The sequence below is a fragment of the Neolamprologus brichardi genome, chromosome 7, assembly GCF_056152115.1.
Source record: "Neolamprologus brichardi isolate AB-2024 chromosome 7, ASM5615211v1, whole genome shotgun sequence".
NCBI lineage: Eukaryota > Metazoa > Chordata > Actinopteri > Cichliformes > Cichlidae > Neolamprologus > Neolamprologus brichardi.
Genome location: NC_142110.1, coordinates 49,679,740 through 49,706,932, shown reverse-complemented (window position 1 = coordinate 49,706,932; position 27,193 = coordinate 49,679,740). Strand labels below are relative to the sequence as shown.

At 39.6% G+C, this 27,193-nt stretch overlaps 1 protein-coding gene across 7 annotated transcripts in view; it reads right to left on the bottom strand.

Moving 5' to 3' along the window:
• Positions 1–539: 539 nt before the first annotated feature.
• Positions 540–27,193, bottom strand: part of nedd4l (NEDD4 like E3 ubiquitin protein ligase) — a 42,842-nt gene continuing 16,188 nt past the window's right edge. For 2 of the 7 annotated variants that reach the window (XM_006789057.3, XM_087843771.1), the window contains 27 exons: positions 24,953–24,988; positions 24,255–24,305; positions 21,733–21,794; positions 21,384–21,486; positions 20,435–20,589; positions 19,421–19,556; positions 19,121–19,306; positions 18,927–19,004; positions 17,390–17,449; positions 15,968–16,105; positions 14,846–15,028; positions 12,222–12,419; positions 11,900–11,977; positions 10,110–10,164; positions 8,750–8,808; positions 8,355–8,420; positions 7,324–7,553; positions 6,506–6,627; positions 6,284–6,354; positions 5,992–6,087; positions 5,807–5,880; positions 5,640–5,700; positions 5,165–5,224; positions 4,749–4,856; positions 3,905–4,001; positions 3,439–3,511; positions 540–2,485 (listed from right to left, as the gene is read on the bottom strand). In XM_006789057.3, the coding sequence (XP_006789120.2) occupies positions 2,383–2,485; positions 3,439–3,511; positions 3,905–4,001; positions 4,749–4,856; positions 5,165–5,224; positions 5,640–5,700; positions 5,807–5,880; positions 5,992–6,087; positions 6,284–6,354; positions 6,506–6,627; positions 7,324–7,553; positions 8,355–8,420; positions 8,750–8,808; positions 10,110–10,164; positions 11,900–11,977; positions 12,222–12,419; positions 14,846–15,028; positions 15,968–16,105; positions 17,390–17,449; positions 18,927–19,004; positions 19,121–19,306; positions 19,421–19,556; positions 20,435–20,589; positions 21,384–21,486; positions 21,733–21,794; positions 24,255–24,305; positions 24,953–24,988 (2,739 nt within the window). In that variant the 3' untranslated portion in view covers positions 540–2,382. The remainder of the gene's footprint in view (positions 2,486–3,438; positions 3,512–3,904; positions 4,002–4,748; positions 4,857–5,164; positions 5,225–5,639; positions 5,701–5,806; positions 5,881–5,991; positions 6,088–6,283; positions 6,355–6,505; positions 6,628–7,323; positions 7,554–8,354; positions 8,421–8,749; positions 8,809–10,109; positions 10,165–11,899; positions 11,978–12,221; positions 12,420–14,845; positions 15,029–15,967; positions 16,106–17,389; positions 17,450–18,926; positions 19,005–19,120; positions 19,307–19,420; positions 19,557–20,434; positions 20,590–21,383; positions 21,487–21,732; positions 21,795–24,254; positions 24,306–24,952; positions 24,989–27,193) is intronic. The other 5 variants (XM_006789058.3, XM_006789054.3, XM_006789059.3 and 2 more) reach the window with 3 other exon arrangements.

Here is a 27,193-nt window from a genome sequence, read left to right as displayed (position 1 = left end):
CTTTGCAAAAAAAAAAAAAAAGTTAGTCAAGTAAAGTGTTAATGTCATTAATTTGTTTCCACTTTAGGTTAAGAGAACTCATTTTCCTTTAATAAATGAAATCATTATTTAAAACTCAAATCTGGAAGGCAATCAATTTTACACACACTGCACATTTGGGCATTTAAAATGTGAGGAATATGTAGTTGTAGTTATGGCACAATTAGACAAAGTACCAATTACACAGAATAATCCTTACTATTGTAATTTATTATATTTTTACAGTTTTTGATTTATTATTGATGCAAATTACAACTTTGAAGCACAAAAGCTCAGCAAACTTTCATTTTCAAGGGAGTCGTGCAGGTGTTATGGAGGACTTAAGTCATACGATGCCAACCTTTCATATTTATAAGAAGCATATGCACAACTATAGAAAGCAACCAAAAGTTTTTGGCCAACGATTTATCCCATTTCTCCAAAGGGGCTTTATTGAAACAGTAAACAGTGTCTGTTTCATGGCTCTTCCACCTCGTTTTTAAGGAAAGTCGGATCTCGAATGATTAAACGACACAGTGTGTGAGAAGTCTGATTTTTATTTGACTGAAATTAAATGAACCACAAAGAGTTGCAGAAGTCAGCGAACTGTGAACAAAATGATATTAACCCTCATTTGTTTAAAAAAAAAACCCCAACAAAAACAAAACTGTACTGAGTCAGTCTGAGTGTTGGGATCATAGACTGGAAGAAACAGAAGGGAGAGAAATGTAGAGAAAGGGGACAAAGGAAGAGATAAAAGAATATTAAAAGACATGAAGGCTCAGCTTCATTTCTGTCAACTTTTTGTAGCAGCAGCCCAGATTTACAGACCACATATTGCACCAAGTGAGTGCTTTGAATAAGAGGAGGGGAGGGGGAAATCACATTCAAGTAAATGACAAGAGACATAACAGGCGACATGACCTCAGAGTGATCTATAAAGTGCCCTTTAGGTTCAATAGTGTTAGAAAAAGAGAAACAAGATAGAAAAAGGAAAACACTTCTTTTCTTGTAAGAAACGTGCTGCTTTATATTCAGTGGGGATCACAGCTTTTCTCTCAAACATCCACGCGCACACACACACAGCTTCATTTTAGTGTTGATCAGTAATACTTCTGTTAAATGTAATACATACATACATACATTAATTCATATAATCATGAAAGAACTTAAAATTGTTTTTAAATCTCCCCTCAAGTACAATTTACAGCATTATGAACAGCAACAGGCATGAGAATATTAATGTAATCGTGACGTCTCAGAGAAACTACCCCCCCCTTAATTTTAAGTTTTCCCTCCCCAACCTCAAGATCAATTACACTTCCAAATTATTACGTAGCAAACACAAGATACAGTTTCATGCTGCTCTCAAAGCACTACAATAAAAACAGTTTTATTAAACACATTTGCTATCACTGTAACAAATGATATGGATTCATCATTTCCCAGACTAGCCAGATTTTCACTTCACACACCATGGCATATATAGTTGTCAAAATAGCAAAGAACAATTGTTCATCAGTACAAATACACTGAGAGTACTTTCCTGGAAGAGTTATACCAAATGTTCAAAAGAAAACATGTTCCATGATGACAAAACGTTGCTTGTTTGTTTGTTTTTTTAAAGGAGAAAAAAAAATTTCCTATCTCTGGGAACTCATCCCCCATCTTTGAATCATTATTAGTGCCTGAAAAAAAAAGAAAACTTTATTCTACAAAAAGGCTGCATGGTGATCTCTGATCACACAGTGCAGACAAGGCTCTACGGAGGGGCGTGGCCAATTTCCTGAAATGTGATTGGCTAGCATTCCTAAGGTAATCTGGTGTTGGTCTAAGGATTTGAGAGAGTTGTGATCATAGTGCCGTTGCAGTTTCTTAGAGAAATAGTGCATGTAGAAGCCAAATTAAGGCCATGCGAAGCACCCCTCTGTAGAAGGCGGTGCAAATACTGTGCTATAGTGTACATAAAGGAGCTATTGAAATGCATTGGTGTTTTCCAGCACTGTAGATTTTCACAGGACGAGGGTAGAGGGGGAAGAAACAGCGGATCAGGGGCCAGCTCCCGTCATTCATTGCTCATGCCTGTGGATAACAGAATTCAGCATTCGAAACAGTGTGACACTCCCTTCCTTTCCCCAGCACCTTAAAAGGAGGGACCTACCCAAACTGAAAAGATATAAAGACGTAGGCATATTGGCTCGACAAGTCGCTGTACAGTCTCGAACCACCGTGCAGTGGAGGTGGCTCGCAGTCAGGCATTACAGTACAACATGCTTGCACAGAACTGCTACAGCAGCTGGTTTGACATCCCTGTTTCATTTTGTCTTATCGTTGGAGGGTTGGATGCGGTTGGAGGGAGCCGTTCTAGTCGACTCCCTCGAAGCCCTGCGCGTTCTCAACGGCCATCAGGAGCTTCTCTCTCAGGTCTTCAAATGATTCGTAGGTGGGTAGATCCAAGCGGTTAAAACTGGAAAAGAAAAACAGGTAAAACAATTAAGGTAACATTTAAAATAAATAAATTAATTACATTTTTTGGTTCTGTATGTGGCAATTTCATATCATCCACAGTGATCACTCAAGTCATTTTCATTTATATCGCGCCAAATAGTTGCCTGGAGGCACTTTTTACTGTAAGTTAAAGATCCTACAGTAATTCAGAGAAAACCCAACCCCGTCTCATTATTAAAGCCCTACCCCACAGCTCATGATCATAGTTAAGGTTGGGAACGTAGATCGACCAGTACATCAACAGCTTCACTTCTTACCAAGACAGACCAGTTCAATCTCCACATGACCATTGATGCACCACCAATCTGTCATATGAGACTATAGGAAGAACTGCAAATATGCAGTTAACCTCTGTACAAGACTTGTGTAAACCTTTCACATACAAAAGGGCTTCAAATACTATGGCAGTATATAAAACAGTGGCAATAGTGCTACACTGTGTTTGAGAAATAAGCTCAAAAGTACGATTTAGCTCATACGTTCTCCTGCGTGGCTACAGAAAAAAAATAAAAAATACAAATTCAGTCCATGATGCTAAAGAGAAGAACACAGACCGCACACACTGAACACACGACTGGATGACCGACAAACTGAAAACCAAGAATATTACTGCCGAGTTTAATTTGGTCAACAGGGGGCAAAAACATAAAAATGAATGTCTTCACACTAACTGGTACCATTCCCACATTCTAAAAAGATAACATTTAGCAGCTGCACACTTTTACCTTGCATGTGACAAAAACTCTGCCAAGCTGAGATTCCTGTCAGTTTAGCTTTAAGTGCCTGCTGGGACTGCCACTGAAAGTATGTCAGATCTTTTGCTAAGCACCACTGTGCGGTTTCACAGAGCTGCTAGCACAGCTGCAGACGCTCAGCTTTATTGTTCTGTGAGTGTGTGTAGCAGTGACATACCATGTGTGAGCTCTTGGCAACTTATCTGGTGTTCCCCACTGCTCGATGGTGAACAGCTGAGGACCATTAGAACCTGGCACAATGGGAGAAACAATTATGATTCCACTCTTGATGCACATACGAGGACAAATTAAACCCTTTAAGACCTTGGCTGCAGGAAAGCCTTTGGATATTTACTGAATTTTACATAAACATATGTTTTTTTGTTTTGAATGGAAATACTGGGTCAAGTAAAGCTGTATAAATAAATCTAAAACAAAGGATTTCTTTTAAAAAAATCAATGTGACTTTTTACAACTTAGCAAATCTTGACATCTCTTTCTATGTATAATAGAAAGTAATGTGGTAAATTGACCACAATTTGTTAGAAAATGATTTTTGTGACCTTGTCGCATCTTGTTCTGGCCAAGTATATGCTAACACTGCTACAAAAGTAGAAAACACCACACAAACACCAAACACATACCATAAAGCTCAGCAAAACCATTCATGGGCACTCGTGATGTTCCTGTGACAAACTGGAGGAGTCGAATTCTTTTTTCAGCGTCCATCAGCAGGACAACCTGACGAGAGAGGAACGTTTCAATGTCCCAAAAGTCAACAAAATTTTTCAATCAAACAATAAATAAATAACACTGTCTTTATTAATGTTTTCCCATCAACTCAACACAAAATTATATTTGAAGAAAGTTTCTGCATATAGTTTTGCAATCTTGCCTTTGCGCATGTCTGTGTGGGGATGAAGTTTTAGATCTCTGACATGAGGACATGGACGGTCTCACTTTGTGACCTTCAAAGAACTTCAAAGAACTGCTGGACTGCATTTTAGGGTTAACAGTAAGTTATTAAACTAGTTGTTAACTAATTGGCAAGCGGTGAGGGTAGGTTTATGTCAACGAGTGTCCTCACAAATATATGCAGATTATAAATGTACATTTGAACACAAAATAAAAAATTAAAGGAAAAAGTGATGACACAAAATTAAACAGAAGCGGTCGGAGCCCTTAATCAGATGACACGACAGCAGTCTCTGTGGCTAGTGTGTGTTTGCTGTGTGAGTGTGTTAACGCTCAAGTCAAGACAAATGATAACGAGGGGCAGGTACCACTTTCATCAGAGCAAACAAGCCTGTTCTTCCAAATAGACTTTGATCTTCAAAAACGAGGCCAGCAACTTCCACTCGCAGGCCAGATGGAGGGAAACGTGCTTTTATGATGAAACGTCCAGAAACACGTAGACTAACATAGTTTAAATGGTTCTGCTGCATCCAGTTATGAGTCTCGAACTGTGTAACTGAGTAATGAGCATACCTTCCAGAACCACTGTATGACGGGATGATTGGGACAGTAGCCATTCTTGTAAACGGTGTGTTGTCTCCAGTCGTTGACGTCAACGTCACCCAGACCACACATGAGCAGCTACAGAGAGACAGAGGTAAAAGAAAAAGACAGTATTTACACCCAGTGCCACATTTACCATAAAATAAACCCTTAACAAAAATTTTAACGAATCTTCCAGCTATAGCCTTAAATAAGTGGTTTAATATACGTTTCCCAGCAAGCAAGGTTACTTAAGACAGTCTAAAGATGACAAAGCAGCTTAAGAGTAGGATAAAATATTCTCACATAAGTAGAATATTGATTTAAAACAACAATTAATTAATTTTACCCACTGGCTAATGAATTAAACTTTTTTTTTTTCAGCTTTACTAGAAAGATATTCATACCTCCAGTTCGTTTTCGTCAAAGATCTTGATCAGATCTATTTGAATGAGCTCAGTGAAGCCCTGAAAATTAAACAAAAGGAATTATAATAATAGGTAAGCAGGTTTAGAAGAATTTAATTTCAACTCTTAAACTAAGTAATGGTAAAATGAACTGGTCCTTATATAGCACTTTTCTACTTTACCTGAGCACTTAAAGTGCTCTATACAACAACCATTCACACAAGCACTTTTCTATGCTTTGTTTATGTAAGTGCTTTCTAGCTCACATTCACACACATTCATACTTGGAGTTAGTATCTTGGCCAAGGATATTAGGCATGCAGACTGGAGCAGCCAGCGATCGAACCACCAACCTTTCGATTAGTAGATGACCTGCCTCTTAGGCTCTTAGCCACTCCAAAGGCTTAGGTAAACTAACTAAAAGTCAGTGGCCACATTGCCCTCAAGTGGTAAGCATATGACTGTACATAAATACCTCCAAGAAAGCGTTCATCTGCTTCTGGACCCGATTGACAAACCTCCACTGAATGACCAGACTGACGGAGGGAAAATTCATATTTATTATTATTATAGATGAGCAGATGATTGCAATTTTGTTTATAAATATGAGTCAACGGATGACATGAAAATAAAAATACTTACTCTATGTATTCCTTCTTGTTGTCATTGGTGACCACCATGTCTGAGCCACTGGGCTTTAAGTCAACCTGGTAGGTCTGGAAAAAACAGAAAAGCTAAGTTTTCTTCTGATACGCAATAACATTAGTATACTGAAATTAAAATGAGGTTTTAACTGATTAAAAGTGACTGCTTCGATGCCTGCACACCTGCCCAAAATTGTCCTCGTCAATGCAAAACCTCAAGTCCAGTTCAGTGGGATCATTCTCCAGAATCCACTTCAGAGAGTTGTAGTACTCACTGTCCTATTAGACACATAGAAAATTAAAGAATTTATTGGCCTTCACCTGTGAGAAAGAAGCGTTTGACTTCATCAATGTGAAACTGTTCCAAAGAAAGCTAAGCAAAAATATATTTATTTATTTTAGTAAAGCAAGTTCAAGGAATAAATATTTCACAGATCCAAAGTCACTGGCTCTGTAGTGCACAAAGAAACCTTACCACAGACTCCATGTCTTTAAGAGAGATCTGTTTTCCTAGCATCATCTTATAGAATGGTCGGATGAAAAAACCTGAAACATGATGATAATCATCAACATCACTTTTATTTTCTACATTCTACAACACATTTAAAAACACAAGTGACAAAAGTGCTTTAACCGAGCTAACATTCTGTGCTAACTTTGTAATATCAAAGCAATCCTCTACAATCAAGTCGCCTACCATCCAGCAGCTTTCCATGAAACACGGCCATTCCAGCAACACGCCCGATGAACTTGAAATAGGAGAGGTGATCCTCATTGCATAGGCCAGAGTTGGGATTAATTTGGAGAGTGTAGTTGTCCCTGGAAAGACATGAGCACAGATTTTAAAAAGTATTAGATTAGACAGTAATATCGATATCATAAGATTAGACGTTTAAAAGCATACACAGTACAAAAGTAAGTAATTTAGGTAAGCAATAAAAAGAAAAAACAAAAAACACAAACAAATAGGAACAGTGGAGTGGAGACAGACATCTTTTAAGGTGATTTCTAAAAGTTTTATTAGCTTTTCATTGAACCACATCTGTAGACCACTTTTTCCATTTAAAATTTTCAATTCTTTGCCCTTAAATGCCACCATTTATTTTCTTTGGGTACCTCATGTCAAAAATATGTGAGAACAAAGTCGTTACATATTGATGACGGTACAAGATAAGACACTTTGACCACCTTAATGCGTATTGTGTGTGGGAAACCCTTGTTCGACGTTGGCTTTTTGAATAAGAGGAAAAGCTAATCAAAGTAAAAGGAAACTTTCACAAGTCTCATGGGGATGACACGGCAGCACTGCCCCTCAACAGCCAACTCAATAAATGAGTAGAGATGGATGTTTTCATGGCTCAGAACAGAAAGAATGGTTCCTTTACGACTAGCTTTGTGTAACACTGTGTCCTGAGTGGTGTGTGATATCCTGTTGAATTCTCAAGGGTTCAAGGCCTTTCTTCAGTCTCAAAAGCAGCTCTTAAAGGAGGCGCACACAAACGAGCAGACACTTACGTGGCAGAGTATTCGAAAAGGCCGTAATAAGGATTGAACATCTCCTTAGATAAGAGGAAAAACCACTCTCTGGCCACACCACCGTAGTCTAGTCCTTTCTCCGATTCAAACTCGATCCATAGACGTGCCTTCAAAACATCTGGCCTCTTTAGTGACATGATTCGACGGTAAGACTCTTCAAAGATGTTGTTCCTGTGTAGCTTCATCTCAAATCGATTAGGGATGTCAGCCTGAAATGGTTAAAAGTAAAAACTGTAACATGTGTTTTGTTCGAAATAATAATAATAGAAACAGCTAAAACAAGACAGTTTTTAGAAGAAAGTAATGTCAAAGATCATCCACTGGAAAGTTTATATAACAGATGGTGTTGGCTCCCTGTCACAAAATTTGGATTCTCTGACAAGTCGGCGTGGTTGTTGGACAGTGATGACATTCACTGGTGATGGAAATTATGAACAGGAAAAATTTGCTTCTCTTTGGTGTAAAACACTCTTTCCAAAAGATTACTACTGACTACCAGCAACTACTTAGGGAATACACACTTATTCACCAAGAACCAGAGTTAGCTGGGGGGAGTCCCCAATTGGTCTCTAGGCATGTGTGAATCTTTTGTTACTGAAAAATGCAAATACATGATGTTGTGTCAGCAGACAGTCCAAACTAATTTTTGTTTAAAAACTATTGTCACTGTACACTTAAGATTAAATTCAGAAATTAAACAGCAACAGAAGTGAAAAATAATGGACAATAAGTGGTAATTAATACCAACTCCAGTATATTTTAAATAAAAAGAATGTGGAAGAATTGCAATGAATATTTATTTTTACAACACAGATGTTATACTCAGTTACCCAGTGTTGTGACAGTGTGAAGAAAACTGAATAAGTATGCAATCAAGCATAATCAAAAGAGAAGCAATTAGACTGCTTTGTGCAAGAGGAAGTCGGGAAGTTTGAATAACATTTATCTTTTGCATCATTATGCAAAAGTAGCACAGACAGAAACCAGAGACACAGGATAGAAAGTCTTACCGGTTTCTTTAATTTCTTTCTGAAGTAGTCATATTTCTGCTTGAATTCTCTGGAGTAGGGAACCGCCTGCAAAGACAAACAAAACACAGAAGTTAAGAAACAGTCAAAAATTATCAGTCTCCTCGTTGGGTTTCCTGATATAAATGTGTAAACACAAGCGCAACGTGGTGGCGACCTTCCAGTGAGAGTGAAGTCTGAAGTGGTACACAGAAGGACACCAGATTAGCATGTTAAGTGACAAATGCAACAACTAAGTGATTTATCTCTGCTGTGCACAGACGGGCCGGGGCTGATGAGAGTGCACGACAGATAGAACTGCTATGTTAAGAGAAAAAGCTGTCATTTGTATGTAGCGACTCCCTAAATAAGTGGGGCAGTAAGAGGAAACAACTCACGGGTCCAGTGATGGCTGGACTCTGTAGACGCGGGTCCTCCCACTGCGTGTTCTTTGTATCTGGATAAAATGAACACAACAGAACATCATTTCACTTCATTTCATTTGTATCTTTAAGAACTTATGTTCAGGGACACTGGGACGAAACAGGTGTTTGAAACCAGTTTGAGTAAATAAGAAACAAAAATAATGGCAGAAAAGCAATATAATGTGAAAAAGAAGGTTTTCATAGGACTCCATGCTATCCTGTAAAAAACTTAGTACACCCTTACTGCTGCCACAGGAACAAACAGGTCAAAAGCTGCTGAGAGGATGATGAGGATGAGGATGATGATGTAGCCAGAGTCTGCAGCAATGAGAAGGTTGTTTGTGATCTTGATGAGAGCAGTCTCTGTGCTGTAGTGTGTTCTGAAGCCAAAGTGAAAGGGTTCACTGAGTTCATGAATAGGCGTGTTGCAGGGATAGACTATTCAAAGGATTTGATGATGATGTCAACAAAAGCTAAAGCCATGCCCTAACATATCTACTAGGTCTGATTTACTAACAGACTTGATGTGATTAGATGGAACTCAACAAAAGGATGGCATGGAGGTCAGAGTTGGTGAGGTGAAATACTTGACTGTCTTCAAGTCAGATCAGGTGAACACCAACAGCTAGTTTGGAACTTAGCCTTCACGAGAGAGCCAAATAGAGGGAAAAGTCTATTCCTGAGTAGTCTAAAACAGTTTGTGGGAAGTGATGTAAAGTATCCGGAGGAGTTAAACATCCCGGCATTAAAGAAGAGTGCAGTCTGACTGCTATCAGAGAGAATGTTATTAGAAAAAGTCCAATGTAACATAGCGATGATCATAAACTGGATCCAGCAAGAAAGTACAGTAGAAGGTAAGTACACAAAATGTAGTACAGCTGTTAAACTGTAACAGAACAAGGTAACACAATGGGAAATCCAGATTCCCAGAACTCCAGGTAGAGATATCAAAATGGAAATATTCTGCCATAATCCACAGGACCACATTTGTTAAAAATCAAACACACCATCTTAGCACAGCTTAAATTTACTTTGCAGTCATTCCCCAGCCATGACCTGTATTCTAGAGTCAAACATGAGGCCATCTGTCTGACAGCTAAGGCTTAGTCAGGACAATAATCCCAAGCACAGCAGCAAATCTTTATAAAAAAAAAGGGTGGGCCAAAATTCCTCCAGAACAATCCGAGAGACTGATAAGGTCATCCAGAAAATAGCTACCTCATGTTTCTTGCTGCTAAATGTGGCTCTATGAACAACCGAATAACAGGGTGTTACTTGGTTTTTCACATGACTGCACACATAACCGAATGCAAGCATGGAAAAGGTATCTTACTGTGGTCGATGTAAAAGGTGCGTCCGTCTGTATGAACTCTTTCTTCCCATCCAGGCTGAAAAAGAAGAATAAGAGAAGAAGAATAAGAATCTACTAGAAAGCACCAATAAACAGGCCGTGCTCAAATAGCAATTTAAATCCATCCATTTATTTTTCCTTTTCTTCAAATTTATGTTTAATTGAACTTCAGTGACCATTAAATGGTCCAAACAATGACATCCCAGCACTGCAAGCAAGGTAAGCTCAATCAAACACCGACAAAGGAAATGAAAGGATTTTGTGCCTTATTTGAGTTCGGTCTGGCACATCAGCAAGGCAGGGATACGACCACAACATAAAGGTTAAATCACCACTACGAGTTCAAACCAGTATATCACGACTGACACGGTGACCACTCAGTACAGTGTCACAGGCCACACACACTCGTACGGCACCAGCAATCAAGCAAATAAAAACATTACAGTAGACTGAGTGTAAAGGGGTGGGGGGAAAGGCACAGTTCAATCTGTTGAACTAGGTGTAGCTACAAGACGTACGGTATATGTGTAAGTATGCTGCTGCTGCATGAGTGGAGACCAGGCTGAAAAAACTGAGAATACATGCAGCATACAGCCAATTCCTTCCTCTGATATATATGTATTTATATATATAGATAGATATATATATATAGCTCCTTGTGTTTCCTTTGAAACCTCCTTCCCTCATTGTTTTACTCCCATTATGTACTCTAGTCTCACTCCTTCAGTCAGTCCTACTCCAACAAATGCCTGGGAAATCCGTCTAGTGTTAACCGTTTCTCAGACATTGAAACAGACTGAGAGATCCAAGGACAATGATGGGGAGCTCCAAATGTTAAACACTAACAGAAGGAGCGGCAGTGGTGCAAGGAGGCTGCACACAGAGAGAGGAAGTGGGGTAAAATACTAAAAAAGAGGTAGAGCGACAATCCACCCATGCTGGTCATGAAAAAAGAAAAGATTGAAAGAAAGAAAGAGAGAAGAGGAGAAAAAAAAAAAAGAAAACAGAAGGCTGTCTGCAGGCATTTGACCAGACTGGACTGGACCAGACAGGTAGGCAGGCAGAGGGAGGGAGGCACCAACCAACCTCCTCTGGTAGGTTCTGCCAAACAGACATGGCCAGGTGTAGAAGAAGAAGCATACATTAGATCCATCAGAATGAAGAGAAAAGAGAAAGGGGGAGAGAGAGAACACATACACACATGCACACACACCACACAAGCCTGTGAGTTGTACAAACCCATAAAGCTTTTTTATTATTAATGTCATTAGTAATATTCTTATTATTAATACTCCATCTAGCTACAGTAACATTTTGCCCACTTCCAGGGAAGGTTTCACCTCCTAATAAGGTCATTACAGTCCCCAGACCCTCTTGGCTAAGCTTCACACAAACAGCTTCTGTTCTTACAGGACTAAAAATGGAAATGTGTAATGGAGTCTGATCACATGAACACATGAAGTTTCATATTTTACTGTCAAAGTAATTTCTTTCATATTTTAATTTTAAACATAAACAGACCAATCGCAAGCTGATTACAACATGCACCGTAACACAAAAAGCCAATTAATATGTTGGCTTGATTCTACTTTAGCTACATGGTTGTACTGCTCCAAAAGAGCAGATTTGTTACACACATTAAAGACAGAGTACATATTGCTAATGATGAGTGCACAAAGGTATGTAGTCTTTGTGATTCATGAGGTTGTTTTGCATCTCCATTGCAGGCCAAAGGTTAAATATCTACTTAGTCTTATAGTAATTGTACTTACAGGAAGAGGGCCAAGGTCACCAGGCTCCATTGAGTTCTTATTCCTCATATGGACCGGATATTTCAACCTGGGATCCTCCTGATTGTCAGCAGTAAAAGACAGGAAAGTAAACAATTATATTGGAAAAAGCACAACAAACTCTAAATGTGCACTCTATATTAAAGTTAAAAAAGCAGCTCTGTCAAAGTGTACATAAAATTTACCTTACCACCACCAGATGTCACTAAAAGACCAACACTAACTACTGCCCCACATTTTCTAATCACTAGATTAAAATCAGAGTGTTTTTTCCTCATCCCTAGACAGCAATGTGCTAGCTCACCCAGGTGGTGGTCCTGCTGTTGTGGTCGATGAAGAAAGGCCGTCCGTTTGGAGCTATTCTCATCTCCCATCCTGGGGGCAGGAAGCTCTGCTGGGTCTTGTGTTGCGACTTTGGGGAGCTGTAAGGGGACGGCTGGGGAGACTGAGGATTAGAAAGTGTGTCTTTCACAGCCCTCCGTACCTGAATGTTGTTGGCTCCCTGGGGGGGAAAAAAAAGTGATATGAAATAAATAAATAAATAAATAAAGATCATGTAATGCTATCTCCCATTTCATGATAAAATAAGGATACATATCGAAACTTAAACGGACACTCCAAAAGTTGATTCTGTTCAGATTCTGTTCATCTGGACGTAGCGTTTTCTGGGAGACTGAAGGAGTCACTTGGATGAGTGACGAAACGTTTCTCCCACAAAACGCTACGTTCAGATGAACAGAATCAACTTTTGGAGATTTACTTTCCTGGATGACTGAGAATGCATCAAGACGTTAAACGGACACTGACTGACAGCGAGATACAAAATTAGTGATCATTAACAAAGACAGAAACACATCTTCCAACAAATCCCTTTTTCTTTGTCTGCTCATAAAAAAGAGAGAAAAAGATTAGAATTCTTAGCACCATGAGATTTCCATCTAAAACTTGCAACATTTGAACATATCATCACCACTTTTCTCTTTAAACTATTATTTCAGTTAACACCAGGCTCAGTTCTGATTTCCATGTTCCATGCTGTTTACTCCATCAACCTGTAAATGAAAATGTCACACACATCTGATTTATCACCATTCCCAGATAATGCGTAAGACTTCTCTTGCTCTCTCTTGGTTACCTAGATACTGAAGAAGTACAAGAACAACTAACAAATGTTTACTTTAAATCCAGCAGAACTCATTAATCTAAATCTGATAACAGAGCTCTCTGTCAAGGCTGAAAGGAAACCTAATTACAGCATAATACCAGAAACTATTTATATACAGGAAAGTGAACATCTCTGGTAAAAGCTCCTTATGTCGTCCAGACTAAAAAATGTCCCTGCATCAGATAATTTTTTTTTTTTTTTTAATAGCAGTAATCATCACTGATTGACCTTTTTTCCCTTCTTTCAAACAAGAGAGAAGAGTGCATTAATTAACCACATCCCCTGCAAGTTGTAATTACAACAATCTGCTGCAACTATTTCGCTTCCTTTTACATCCACAATACTCGCACACCTTTTAATTAAACCTTGTTCAAGTCTGTTCCCTAGGTAGCATCTTCACCACCGAACGAAGTCATTAAAAGGCTGCAGAAGCACCAGATGAGATCATGCATTTCTACAAACGTGTTGATCAGACTTACATTTGCATTCGTAGTGCATAATTTAGGTTGAGGAGAAAATGTACGTGCAAATTAATGCGATGAAATTAAATTGACAACCTCAAAGGTTATCTGCATGATGTAGCCTGCAGCTTAAAAAAAAACAAACAAACAAAAAATAAACACATTAAAATGTGAAGTAGAAATTTCAATATTTTACCCAGGTGTTATACGGCTAACGCATTAACCACTTATGCTGTGTGAATATTAACACCCTCTGACCAATGAGTGAGAGAAAGCAGTCATGTAAAGCATAATGTTGGGAACAACGTAACATGGAGGCGGCAGGATGACTCTATGAATTGCTATTGGTCGTTAACATTCAGGTTATTAAAAAGCAGTAATGAAAAAAGCTAATATTTAATCTGTCCACTGGATGAGTCAAACACCAGGAATGTACACGGATTGGCTACATAAAATCTCCTTGGCAGAAAGACAGATGTCTATTAAGCTTTCTGTGTGCTTTGTTACTTCAGTTAGACCTTTGATGTTTTGTTAGCATAGAGTAGCATCGGAGAATGAATTAGCCTTGAACGCGGTCTTATTTATATTTATAAAAACTAGTGCAAACACACAGTAATATTGACACAGCCTTCCTTAAGTTCCTTATTTATAATTTGTCACGCCTTCCAAAATAAAACCGATTGGCCATTGCGTTACCAAAACAGTGTTTATTTAATAGTTTTTCCACTCCTTCACTTGTATGTCCCTAGTTTTATTTTAACAAATGACATCATTTGGGGCCCATTATCAATTTAAGTAATTTAGCCATCTTAGATTTACCACACCAGGTTCATGCTATTATTCTTTTAAACCATAGCGTGAATCAAGGTGCTTAAGGAAAGCTCGGATCATATTATTCATCTAATCAGTGTTTAGCTGCAAGGTCCTTTAGTACACAGTCATGAGCTCAACTTTCATTAATGAGGAGAAAGTAAGAGCAATATGAAAAAAGAAAACTGTCATTAATGGAGAAATCCCAACAACGCTTGAGAAGATTTCATTAAGTTTGGCAATGAGGAGAAGACAAAAGCAGCAACCTGAAAAGAGGAGCGCTAACAGGTGGAAATGTTAATCTTTAGAAGGAACAGGCAGAAGTGTGAGAAAGTGAAGATCATGATTTAGTCATTTGGAGCACATGGCAAGAAAGGACAGGAGGGTAAAGATTCAGGAAGGTAGGACAGAAATAGGTGGTCCTCAAGTATGTAGAAGAAAAGGAGATGGGAATGGTGGTGGAGAGGGACAGTACGGGGGGCTAATTCTCACCTCCAAGGGGGTGGAAAGGGTGACAGTAGGGGAGCTGAGGCTACGAGGTCGTCGGACTTGGGGCTCATGGAGGTGGTTGTTGGAGGCATTGGAAGAGGAGGAAGGGGTGGATGCAGGTGCCAGGGCTGAGGCTCCTCCTGATGCTGCTGCTGCTGCTGAAGTGCTGGCGCCGTCTTCAGTCAGCTGTCAGTGAGAACAGCACTTTTGAGGTTAGGTTGGGAAGAAATCAAGCATGCCATGCTGTTTGCCAAAAATAAAAAATAAAAAGAAAGTCTCTTTGAGAAGCATGCTTTTCTGCACTGGAAAAGTCTGGATGCAGGCTTTGTTTTCCTTGGGAAATAAGCCACTAAAATCTCAAAGGCAGGGGTCATTTCAGGGCCACAAACAAAACAACAATAGGATTTTATGTCCAACTAGAAAACAATGACAAAGGTTTGAAATAGTGAGATTACCACATAACTTTCACCCCTAGATGAGGTGGGAGGTACAGCCCACATTTACAGCGGGGTATAACTTCAGAGCAAACGCAGAGGAATTATTTGATAGATTTTCCTCTCCTTCCGAGTACTTAAGAAAACAGATGAGGATCAGAGAATGAGGAGACTATGACATTTATAATACAGTCACAGAGTTACAGAGTTGACCATAAAAAGGCACAAATGCAAGGGTGGATTTCAAAGGAGAGCATCAAACATACACCCAGTCCCCTCTGTCTCTCTGTGAGCACTGCTTACGTGGGGCTGCCTCACTTGCAGACAGAAAGGCAGGGTGGAAAAATGGAGTGGAAATGGGAGGAGGGAGGGAAGAGTAGTGGTTGCGGTCCCATGCCAGGGTTTAGAAACACGTGACCAATACACAGTTGAACTTCATCCTTGTGTTACACAAAATGCTAGACAAGAGAAGGAAGACGCACAGTAAAAGTTGGACAAAGTAGGAAACAAAACAACGCAGAACTTTGACATTTAAAAGCTCTCTTTCTTTTTCTTTCACTCTTGTACACAGAGAAAAGGAGAAACACAGGAGGGGGAATAGAGTGGGAAGAGATCCAACACACAGGCGAAGAATCATGGGGCCGGGTTACGGTCCAGCCAGCCCGACAGCTACACTTCAGACCTGCTGTACCTGCACAACTGGCCTAGTCCATGTAGTGGTGCGGTTGTTATGGTTGACGTAATAAGTTCTTCCTTTGGCATCCTTCCTCTCCTCCCATCCAGGGGGCAGGCCAGGGGTGGTCAAGGTGTAAGCAGTCGACGAGGGAGACTGGCCAAGTGCAGAGAGAGAGCAAAGCAAATATGGCTAATCAGTACAGACTAGTACATTTAGACAAGTGGAGGGGCTCTAATATTTTATATTGAGGTTGCAGGGAAAGACGTGGATAGAAATAAACACATTCAATTCAAGCTGAGAACTAGAGTTATACATAATATCTGATCATTGTTAATATTATTATTTTGTTTTGTTTTTTTTAGGTGGCAATTTTTACAAAAAAAAAAAAAAAAAAAGGAAAAAAAGAAACCCCCCCCAAAAAAACCCTCAACAAACTAGTACTAAAATAAACACCATGTGTGGGAAAAATGGTAGATTATTACAATCCAACTAAGTGAACTATTAACCATTTCCAGCATAAACATTACAGAGTGTCAACCAAATAATCACAGCATAATCTGATGATGTATTACACAGACAGCATGGCTGAACACTGGCAACATTTTACGATGCAGCGTCATGGCTCGTTATCAATGACTGATCAGTGGCATTCGTTATTTACAGCTAGGCTGTCAGTTCTTGGTCAAAACACAACAAACACAGAAACACACACACATAACAGACAACTTCTGGTCTAACACTGCAGATCACAATAAGAGAATAAAGAAAAGACAGGTTTTTAAGCTATGTGCTAATCATGATGATTTATGTTTCTAATGTGTTCAAAAGTAATTGCTTTATTAAGTTGTTTGTGTCCATTATGAAGTATGTGTAGTATGAAAGGGGCAATCTGTTTTTTGATGATTTTCTAAAATACAGATCATCATTTGGCACATGATCTGATTTTTAGGGGAATCAGAAATAATGTTCCTGTCAATAAATTAATAAGTAACAGTGCTGTTTAGGCTTTCCTGGTCCACAGGAACTGAAAAAAAGCTGTATTATTTTCTACACTGCAAAAAGAATTTAAAATGCACGCAAGCATTTCTTGTAAGTTTGTACTTCGCTGAATTTGCAAAGTGATTTCACGCTGTGAAAAATGGGATTTAAATGAATATTACTCCCTTGCATGGCTGCCAAGAAACAGCTACATGGCTTTAGTCTTGACTTAAAATGTGACTCAATTCAAACATTGTGATATCATTTTCTTGATCACACTGCCCTGCTCAGCATATGCTCGTACAGGACTTTACTGGAAAGCAACACTGGTGTAACAATGAGAAAATCTTCCTAATGAGTAAGCTCTAACTGAGTGCAGGATTTATTAGAAGTCATTCACAAAACTAGTCGGGTGACAGTCCCATCCTACATAGTGCTGTGCATAAACTGAGATATTACCATAGGCTCCTCACCACCTGAGACTGTTTGAGCTCTCGTTCTTCTGGACTGGGAACTCTGCTGGTGGTAGACAACATGGAAGAGGGTCTTTAGTTCACAAAAGGTTATGTTTTAAGGGTGTAAGTTAAGAGCCAAGTGTGGGCACAAGTGAAGGCTGAAAGAGGAAAACTGAGTGGACAAAAGGGGGGAAATTCATTCTCAGAGGAGGTGGGGAGTGGCAGAAAGACAAGAGAATCTTTTGGTTATGGGCCTAAGAGCGCAGTGACTGTGAACAGCAAGGACACAGGACACAGAGTGAAGCAAACGGCTGCTGTGATTGGCAAGAGGGGGACAAAAAGAAGTATCATCCCTGTGCAATCTTTGGAAAACAGATTTCCCCCTCCATTCAATGTGCAGCATCTTTAATTTCAACCAGAAACAGGTGCGTCCTGAAAATGTGCAAGCAGGTAAGTGATTTACAGTGCTGAAGGTGGAAAAAGGAACCAGCCTTAACAAAACAATCAAATTCTGAAGGAAAAAAAATGAAAGAAAATGTATTTTCTTTCATATACACATTTTGTTTCTCCGTTTTAAACACAGATATGCAACTAGGTGTTGTTCTGCTTACACAGAAGTACATAAACGATATCAGTCCTCCAACAGCAGCCTTTTATAAAGCAATTTAATAGCTACTACTGCCAAAACAAATAGAAAACTAAAATATGGGAACAATTTTAAATCTGTACCGTCAAATTAAAGCTACCTCATATCCTCCTATTAAGTTAATGACGTATTTTAAAGTATATTACAATCAAATTGACAAAAGAAAAAAATAATGAAATAGAAGGGGGGGGGGGGGGGGGGGGAGATTTCCTGTGGTTGCTCACTACGCCCACAGGAAAACATTAAACCTTGTATAGACCTCAAACAAATGCCCCCCCACCCCCTCTAATGGTTTCTAAACAGTCGTCCAGTTCTGAGAAACGTATCATGGAAGGGAAAGAAAGACACGAGTACCTGTACTGTCACTTCTTGACAATGCTAAAGCTCACTGCTGTGTCTCTGCTGTGTGACTGACAAACATCTGACTCAGATCTTGTGACAGTTTGTTAAGCTGAATCCCAGCTGACGCCATGACTCAGGACTCCAGGGGAACCCTGGTGCACTTCTTAATCTTACTTTTTTGTCTCAGAGTTTTTAAGTGGAATCATGATTCTGGTGAGACGTAACAAATCAAACACAGTGGAATGTGAATCACAAAGAGCAGTGATGAGAGACGAAGAGGTGTGGTAATCCTAGAGAGACAAAAAGTAAAGTAAGTAGAATAAGTGGTACAGTTGAAGCAGGGAAGAAACAAAGGGTGAGGTGGGTAGTAGCATCTGCTGGAGGTTGAAATGCAAGAGGAGCAAGAAAAGTGATTTAGCATGTGGTAAACTAACAGGACAGACACATCCACCAGGAGGAGGTAAATGAGACATTAGCAACCTGCTTAGACAACACAGAAAGAAGGAAAGTAGAAAAAGCTGGAGGAAGGGTTTGTGGCTTTAGAAATATGTACCGTAAGAGGAGGAGCCTGGGCCTGATCACTGACACCATCCGTCATACTTGAGGAACGGAGTCTGTTTGACAGCTGGCTCTGTTCAAAGGAAGCAAAGAGAGAATAAACACCACTGCCAGCGCTGCCTCTTGTTTGGCTGCCTACATTTATACCAGGTCTTTGACAACGGAAAATTAACGGTTCTCCAGTCTCACCAAAGCAGAGCTGGGCCCTGGCACTTCGCCGTTTGTATCGGGAGTCAGCGACAACCTCAGATTTAAGTCTTCTGAGAACTCCTGGGTGATGGGTGTTGGTGTGTGCTGTGGTGTCAAAACGGAGGAGGGACCGGGCAGAGATTGGGCCAAGCTGTCGTTATCCTCTTCTGTGATGAGCTCCCAAGACTACCGGCACAACAAAGAGACAAAATCTTGATGTAACACAGATCTTTAGGAAATTTTACCACTGTAGATGAGTTTAAGTGTGCGTGAGTGGACTGCTCTTTTTTTCCCCCTCACATTATCCAACTCCCTGGGCTCCAGGTGCTCGTTCTCCAGGTCTTCACTGATGTGGCGCCTTGATCGGAAAACGCGGTGGGCTTCCTGATGGATTTGCCGCTGTTGATTGTCACTCTCAATCTCTGAAATCACGTCTCTGAGAGAGATTTGGCGAGAAAATGTCAATGGAAACCAAAAGTTAATAATCATGAATTAATTCTCCTGTGCAGGATTATTTAGTAACAAGAGCCAAACACTGTTATATTTAGTTATTTCAACAACAATTTACAGTCTATCAGGTGTGCTCAGAATAATGATGATATAAAATATGTCCATCATATTTTGTGAACCGTGTATACTTTGTTGAAGGATTACTTTGACGAGCGATATGCTTTTTCATTTTACTGCTAAGAGCTACCTCAGAAGGTTAAAAGCATTTCTTCTATCTGTCTCCTAAATATAAAGCTAAGTCAGAAGGCTAGCCTAGGACAAACACATTAGATTACTGACATTCAGTCCATTCTTCTGTCGTCAGTTTTGTGAAAAGCTAAGCTAATGGGCCCTTATATGCAGGATTTTGTTTTTACCCTGTGTGCACTTATTTAGTTTTTAGCAGAAAAAGTGATAAAGCTCAAAAATTGAACTTTTTAAAAATATTGTAATAAATTTTCTTTTTAATATAGCTATATAATTAATAATTTCCCAATTGAGTGGAGACATGGAATATGGCATTATTGTGTGTATAGAGTGGGAATTTGTGTATATTTTAAAATGTCCAATTATCAATTTTTAAAGGAGTGTAACGTCTACAAATAGAAATAACTGTGACCGACAGTTATTTTGACGTTTAAAAAAAACAAACAAAAAAAAAACAACCTCTTAAATAATATTTTTGAAGAGTATTTCCTCACTAAGCTTGCAGTACATGGGCAAAAATCCTCAACAGACTTTAACACAGTGATTTTTTTTCATGTATAAAAACCAACAGTGACATGTGAAAGGTTCGAGGCTGTATTAGTGCGAGATCAGGCGTACACGTTGGAAGGCCGTTTCCACTGTGTAGTGCGGTTGTTGTGGTTTACGTAGTAGGTGCGTCCCAGGTTGTCCACTTTTTCCTCCCAGCCTTGAGGCAAAGGAGGCAGCAGCTGCTGGGGTCGCTGGGAGCCTGAGTCAGCAGACTCATCCCAACCCTGAAACAGTACGGTAGGTTTAAGCCAAAGATCAGAAAGAAGTACATTTAAGATTTAGCTGGTTATATTTTTCTGCTGTTTTTTTTTGTTTTCATGTTTTACTTAACATTTACTTAATGCCTGTGTTTCATAGCTGCCAGCAGGCAGGCGTATCTATGCCTACAATCCAAGACGGAGCTGATGTTTAAGCAACAATCTCACTCATAGTGTTGGCAATTCTACGCTTAATTTAATACGTAGGCAGAAAAAAAGAGCTACTACAAAGAAAAAAAAGCATTAGTAATGAGGCTTTAATACAATGAAAAAGAAAAAAGAAATACAGACAGTCGGGGGGAAAAGGAAATTTTTTGCAGTATGAACATGAGGGGTGCCATTTAAGCTTTCACGCTTTGGCTGCTAAATGTCACCTTATCTGTGAAGCCTTTCGCTCTCTAGCTCTCTTCCACACATCCAAGAACACATATTAAAGTAGGAAAAGCTCAATTTTCTCCAAATAACAGGCCACATCGTAAATGTTTTTTCCAGACCCTGACCTGGAAAAGACTTTTACCAGATGCTGGCAGTGAGCGGCTTCCCAAATTCTCAGAGAAATAATAAAAGAAAAAAAGAAAGATGCTCTCACATTACTTTTGGTTCACAGTGGGACATTTAAATTCAAGCTTAGAACTATGTTGCCTTCATGTGGCAGAAAGGAAGAATCTGGTTTGCTTTTATTGTGGAAAAAACAGTCCAAAGAATGTCTTAGGTAATGCAAAGTCAGCAGTTTATACTAACAACAGAGGATTAGACCTTACCTCAGCCTCCTCCCTCATATCTCCCCCCTCCTCCTCATGCCCTCCTTGTTTGGGCAGATAGGCCATCTTCAGACGCAGGTAACCCTTCACCCTGGACTTGTGACTGAAAGGAAAACATCTGCTTTAAATACTTCCTGCTCATCAGTCCTAGTTGGAATTCCAAGTTATTGTTGTCTAGACTCCAATATGGCCAGAGTCTAGACAGTGTTGTGAACCAAGATCTAACTTTAATAATGTGTCATTGTCTACTCCACTTGCTAACAGGGGGCAAACTAGACAGACACAAAAAAGCAGATACTATTTGCCATCTACATTTTCTCATTTTATATCAAACACAGCCAAAACTGACCTTCTTGGCCGCAACAGGAAGTCTTTAAACGTGTAGGGCCGCTCCATAGCAGGATCCTCTGTCTGCAAATAGAGGAGGTTTTTGCTGACGGCATTTAAGTGAACACAAGCAAATACACATGTTGCGATATCAGAATATCACAGTCGCCAGCTTTCAACAGAGGGTACAACCCTCTGCACAGACATCCCAGGATCATTATGCAATCCTGAGCTTCTCCTGTTACATATTGAGCAGCCTTTTGTAATTCACAGCAATCTCACACCGCTCTCTGACAGGGCCAAACCAGTCCATGCTGGCTGCTCACCACATAATGCCCTGTGAGATACCGCTGAGGCCAAAAGTCAGTTTTTATATTATATAAAAAAAAAAAAAAAAAAAAAGCAATCTTGAATGCTGGAAAGTTTTGTAAAAGGAAAAGGATGTGTGAAAAGAACCAGTGTAAAGTTTCCAAATAATGGACTTCAATTACAGTCAAAACACTGCTCTCAAAATATTAGGTGGGGCTCCTCAAAGCAGGACTATGAAATAGGTTGGAACAAAATTCCAACTCAAAATATTAGGGGCAGTATTAACATAAAATAATATCTAATATTAATTTTATCAATCAAGCTCCCATTTAGGATGGTTTCCTTGTGGACTAAAGCAAGTTCTGCAGACACTTTTCAGTCCATGGAGCTCCACTACGCCCTCCTCCAATCTGAAGAGGTTAAAGTCACGGGGAGGCAACTCTGATGAGACAGGTGAGTAGTGAATAAGATGGTGCACAGTTCAAGCTTTTTATGATGACTGGTCACCCATAGTTTGAGGTCATTATGGCATAACTCATAGACCTAAATCTGGCCTCAGTGGAGCAAACTGTGAATGTGGCAAAAACGACCAACGAGCTCACTACCTAAGCTCCTGTCCTAACCTTGAACATCAACACCCTTTCAATGAAAACACTGTTCGGTCTCCAAGTTGAGAATCTCTGGAGATTAGTTCTCATCAGCCTGATGATAATCCTTACTACAAACGTCAGCTCAGTTTGAGACAGAAATGCACAGTATGGATGTCCTGGCAGTTTCATGGTCCCATCTAAAATTAGCAGCAGCACTGCAAGAAGTCCAGAGGTGCAAAAGCAGATGGCTTTAAAGGGGAAATTCCAATCATACATGGTTTTTGATTTGCTAAACCTTCAGACCTCACATGCTTTTATTTATCTGGTCTCACCACATACAACACAGAGCCTGGTAAAAAGAAGTAGTTGAGTGTGGAGCCTGCTTAAATACAGACGACCAAGAAAAAGAGGAATGGCGTTGTCCTGTTATTTGCTAAGAGGAGGTCACGGTTCCATAAGGAAAATGTAGCTACCAGATGGACTCTGATGAGTCAGTATTCATGTCCTGTTTCATGAAAAGTAAAAGGACGTTTACAAGAAACTATTACGGAGAAAGGAGACATGACTAAGTTATGCCCAGTAACTATGAATAAGACGAGAAATTCTGTAATGCATGAAAAAATAAACCAAATAAGAACAGACGCATACCTTTTTATACATCGCGTATTTGTATAAGCATTACAGCAGGTTATTCGTGCCAAGCCTCCATGTTTAATCAAATTCATTAATTAATTAAAACCAAGCCTTGGTTTTTTTTTTTTAAGCATAAGTCACATCAGGACTAAATATTATCCATGTTGTCCCAAGGCTTCAACTCTCAACGTGACTCAGCTGTAAGCTTTTATCTGCTAATAATTTCCTGGGCTTGTGGGACCCAAATAGGGCATTAATAATTAACCCCAAAAACTTTTACTGATAGGCTTTTAAGGTCGACAACTAAGACAGAACTTTAGGGAGCTACAACCAAGCTGGCAGCAAAGCTCTCAAATGTGCAGAGGTGCTGCTGCTTCAGGATGATTTGTAGGTCTCTTAAGCCTTTTGCACATAAGAGCTCTACTCGGTTTTGCCATTTTCACAAGAAGCAACTTCAAATGTGTTCTCTGTGCAGAGTATACAGAGGACAGAAGGACATCAGACCCGAGACAACTACCTGGTTTACTCTTGCATCACACCGACTTACTACTAAGAAGGTTTTAAAAACAACAACAACCAAAAAAAAACCCTTCGTGTCCAGTCCAGCTGAACAGTTTCATATTTATTTCCACTACGTAATGTCGCAGGTGTGAGAATGGCTTGTGCTTGCATCAGACCTCAACTGTAAAAATTCCCAAGCACCCTGATTCTGCATGTCAATATTGTGTGTTTACATGCTAGACAGCCCGCTTTCCCTTTCTAATACAGAGAGCGCTGTTTGATCACAACAGAAGCATTACCTGTGACTAGCACTTTCTCACACTCAAGATGGGAAAACACAAACAAACTCTCTCCCTGACCTTCACAGAGGTTAAGCGGGAACAGCAAAATTGTAGATAAGAAACAGCTGAGCATTCAAAACAGTGCTAAACCAGCCAGTGCATCCACACGCACTCACGCTTTACACACATACAGACGTAAATAAATGACAGCAGAGATGTAAATAACTTACTGGCAGATGACTGAGAGGAACATCAACTTGTCCCAGGAAATCATCTCTAGTCTAGAGGGAAAGAAAAAGGTCACGTTTAGAAGCTGAAATTTTAAAAAAATGACTTTTTGTTTTGTTTGAGTGTGTCTGTGAAAAGCCCGAAGTATCAGTAGGGATAATGAAGGGAAAACCACAATGTTGAGGTAAAAATCACCAGATTATCCAGCAGCATTTTGTATGTATTAAAGACAGGTGGAAAGAAAGGCAAAAAGAAGTTCATTTCATGGACAGCCCCATCCAGAAACACAGTGACCTCCAGCCTAATTTGTGAACACATGTGGAAACCTGAGAATCTAAAGTTTAAAGGCAGTAAAGAAAAACTGTTCAAGTATTTCCACGCGGTCTTATTGAAAATTGCACTTGATTAGTTATGATTTAAGATCAGCTTCTCTATCAATCAGGACAGATTTCCACATGTGTCCAGACAGAAGGTTCAGAGCGAGATTTATTTATGGACAGGCCTTTTGCAACACTTTATGGGAGAAAAACCTGCGATCCCAGCAAGGAAAAAACATCTACAGCCACCAGATAAAAGCCAAATCAGCTGGAAAGAGGGAGAGAAGGGCAGATGTGACCACAAGGAAAAATTTAAAACAGGGAAGGTTTGTGTCTGAAATTTAAGAGGCCCATAGATTTGTCCGTTACCGAGTATGGATTACCTGTCCGAGATGGAAAAGTCCATTCTTGGAAGTAGCCTGTGTGTAGGACACAACTGATTTAGACAACAGGCATAAACTAACTGATTGACACACAAGCTGGGTTGAATGATGCAGTGACAGATTTACGCAAAGACAACTACAGTAGTGCAACAAAAAAAACTACTGACTGTCAATTATACGCTCTCCCACTCACCACAATTACAAAAAATTAAATTAAATTAAAAAAAAACAACCTTCAGTCTGTTTTCTACTTTAAAGACTGATTATTGTTAATGTACAACAGAGGAAATTTTTAACATTGTGGCACGTGTGAAAGTTGTGGAAACAATTTCCAGGTAAATTAAGTGTGTGGGACACTGTATATATGCTTAATCTGACAGTAAAATGCGATATTTTTGGTTACTTAACTTGAAATCAGCAAAAAAAAGTTTTCGGAAGGAATAAAAATCAAAAACTGACTTAGTTCTGAAAACAGTATTATACCTCTGGATGAAGAATAAGAACAAGCAGAATTTAAGCCTCTACAGAATAGACTGCATGGCCTGGAAAGGATTTTTTTTTTACACTGATTTGAGGTTAAGGTGTTTAAAAATTTAAAACAAAAAGCAAAACAAAACACCAGTTTATTCTGATAAACAAAGAAAAAAAAGAGCTGTGGAGTGACTGCACTGGGCTCCCACCACAGTTAACTGAGCTGGAATTCAGTAGTGAAAAGGTTACAAATGAGTCACATAAAAATGATGACTGATTAACGCACAGGCATGTAAACACACACACACACACACACACACACACACACACACACACACACACACACACACACACACACACACACACACACACACACACACACACACACACACGAAGTCACTCATCCTCGCACGTCCACCCACCTCCACTGAATAACACACTGTAAATGAGCCCTTCTTGGAAAACAGGAGTCACTACTGTGCAAATTACCGCAATGCATGCTTTCAATTTCTAAACCAACCAAACTAAACGATTCACTTACTGTTAACATAACTCATTTAAAGCAGTCCGACATAAGATTCCTCCAAGTTTGAGAGAGCATCAAAAGCAAACTTGACCACAGCATAACCACAACTCTTTTACCACATGATCACATAAGCAGCAGTAGCACTGTCACTTCCAGTGTATGATATAAGCAATGATATTATCACATGGAAAACAACACCTTCTGCAGGCAAACCTGTTTTGTTGTTTTTTTAAATGTCACTAACCATAACAAGCATTTCAGCTCTGACTTTATATACGGAGTTGGATTTAATTACAGAGTCATTAAGAAGTCAGATTTGAGTCTGCAACTGCCTCCCAGGACCAGGTTACACTTTGAGAGTGCGACCAAAGACCAACAGAAGGAAGTACGGGTGGACAAAGAGGAGTGGCTTGAGGTATGAGAAGAAAAAAAAAAGAAAAAAAGAGGAAGCTAGCCCAAAAAAGTTTAAAAACTGAACACGAGTAGGTCACCGAAACAATTGCTTTTCACATGCTTCTAATTTTACTCTGGCAAGTTTGGATGAGAATATAACCGTTTCAGAGATTTGTGCTGAAATATCACTGCAACATCTGTGGATTACAAATGATTTTGTGGTTCTCACAGCACCAAAAATGATAAAATTAAAGAAAATCCTAAATGCCGCCTGCAGCAACATCTCTCTCTGACCCTGTAATTAAATCCAACAAGCAAAAGCACCCAGACAGCAGCTTTCATGGTCAATGTTTATAGGATATTTTGCTCTTCACTTCAATTCACATGTAATGAACGAGTAAAAACCTAATCTATTATCATTCCTAAACACACTCCAATCTTTCAAGACTATAGGAAAGCAGCTAAAGTGCTAAGAACTGGAAATGCTATGAAGCTACAGGAAGATGTGGTGACAGGGTGTTTACAACAAAGGGCAATCTGGAGCAAGTCCAGGCTGGCACTGAGGTGTAAAAAGGCTGTCTCACCTTCTCAACAGTCTCCCTGCTGACACAACTGTATTACAATACCATGCAATTCAGAGAAGTCCACGCTGTCAGAGAAAAGCCCTTCACAACACAAGTGATTTGAATGCCTCTCACATGCTATCGGACCAAAATAAAAAGTGTGCCCTCACCCCACTCGTCCACAATCTTGCCTCAGGTAAATATAGCCAGCCTACTGGCCTCCAGGAGCTCTCAATGAATGGAAACCGAGGGGTACTAAGGCAGGGCTGTAACGAGGGCATGGCACGG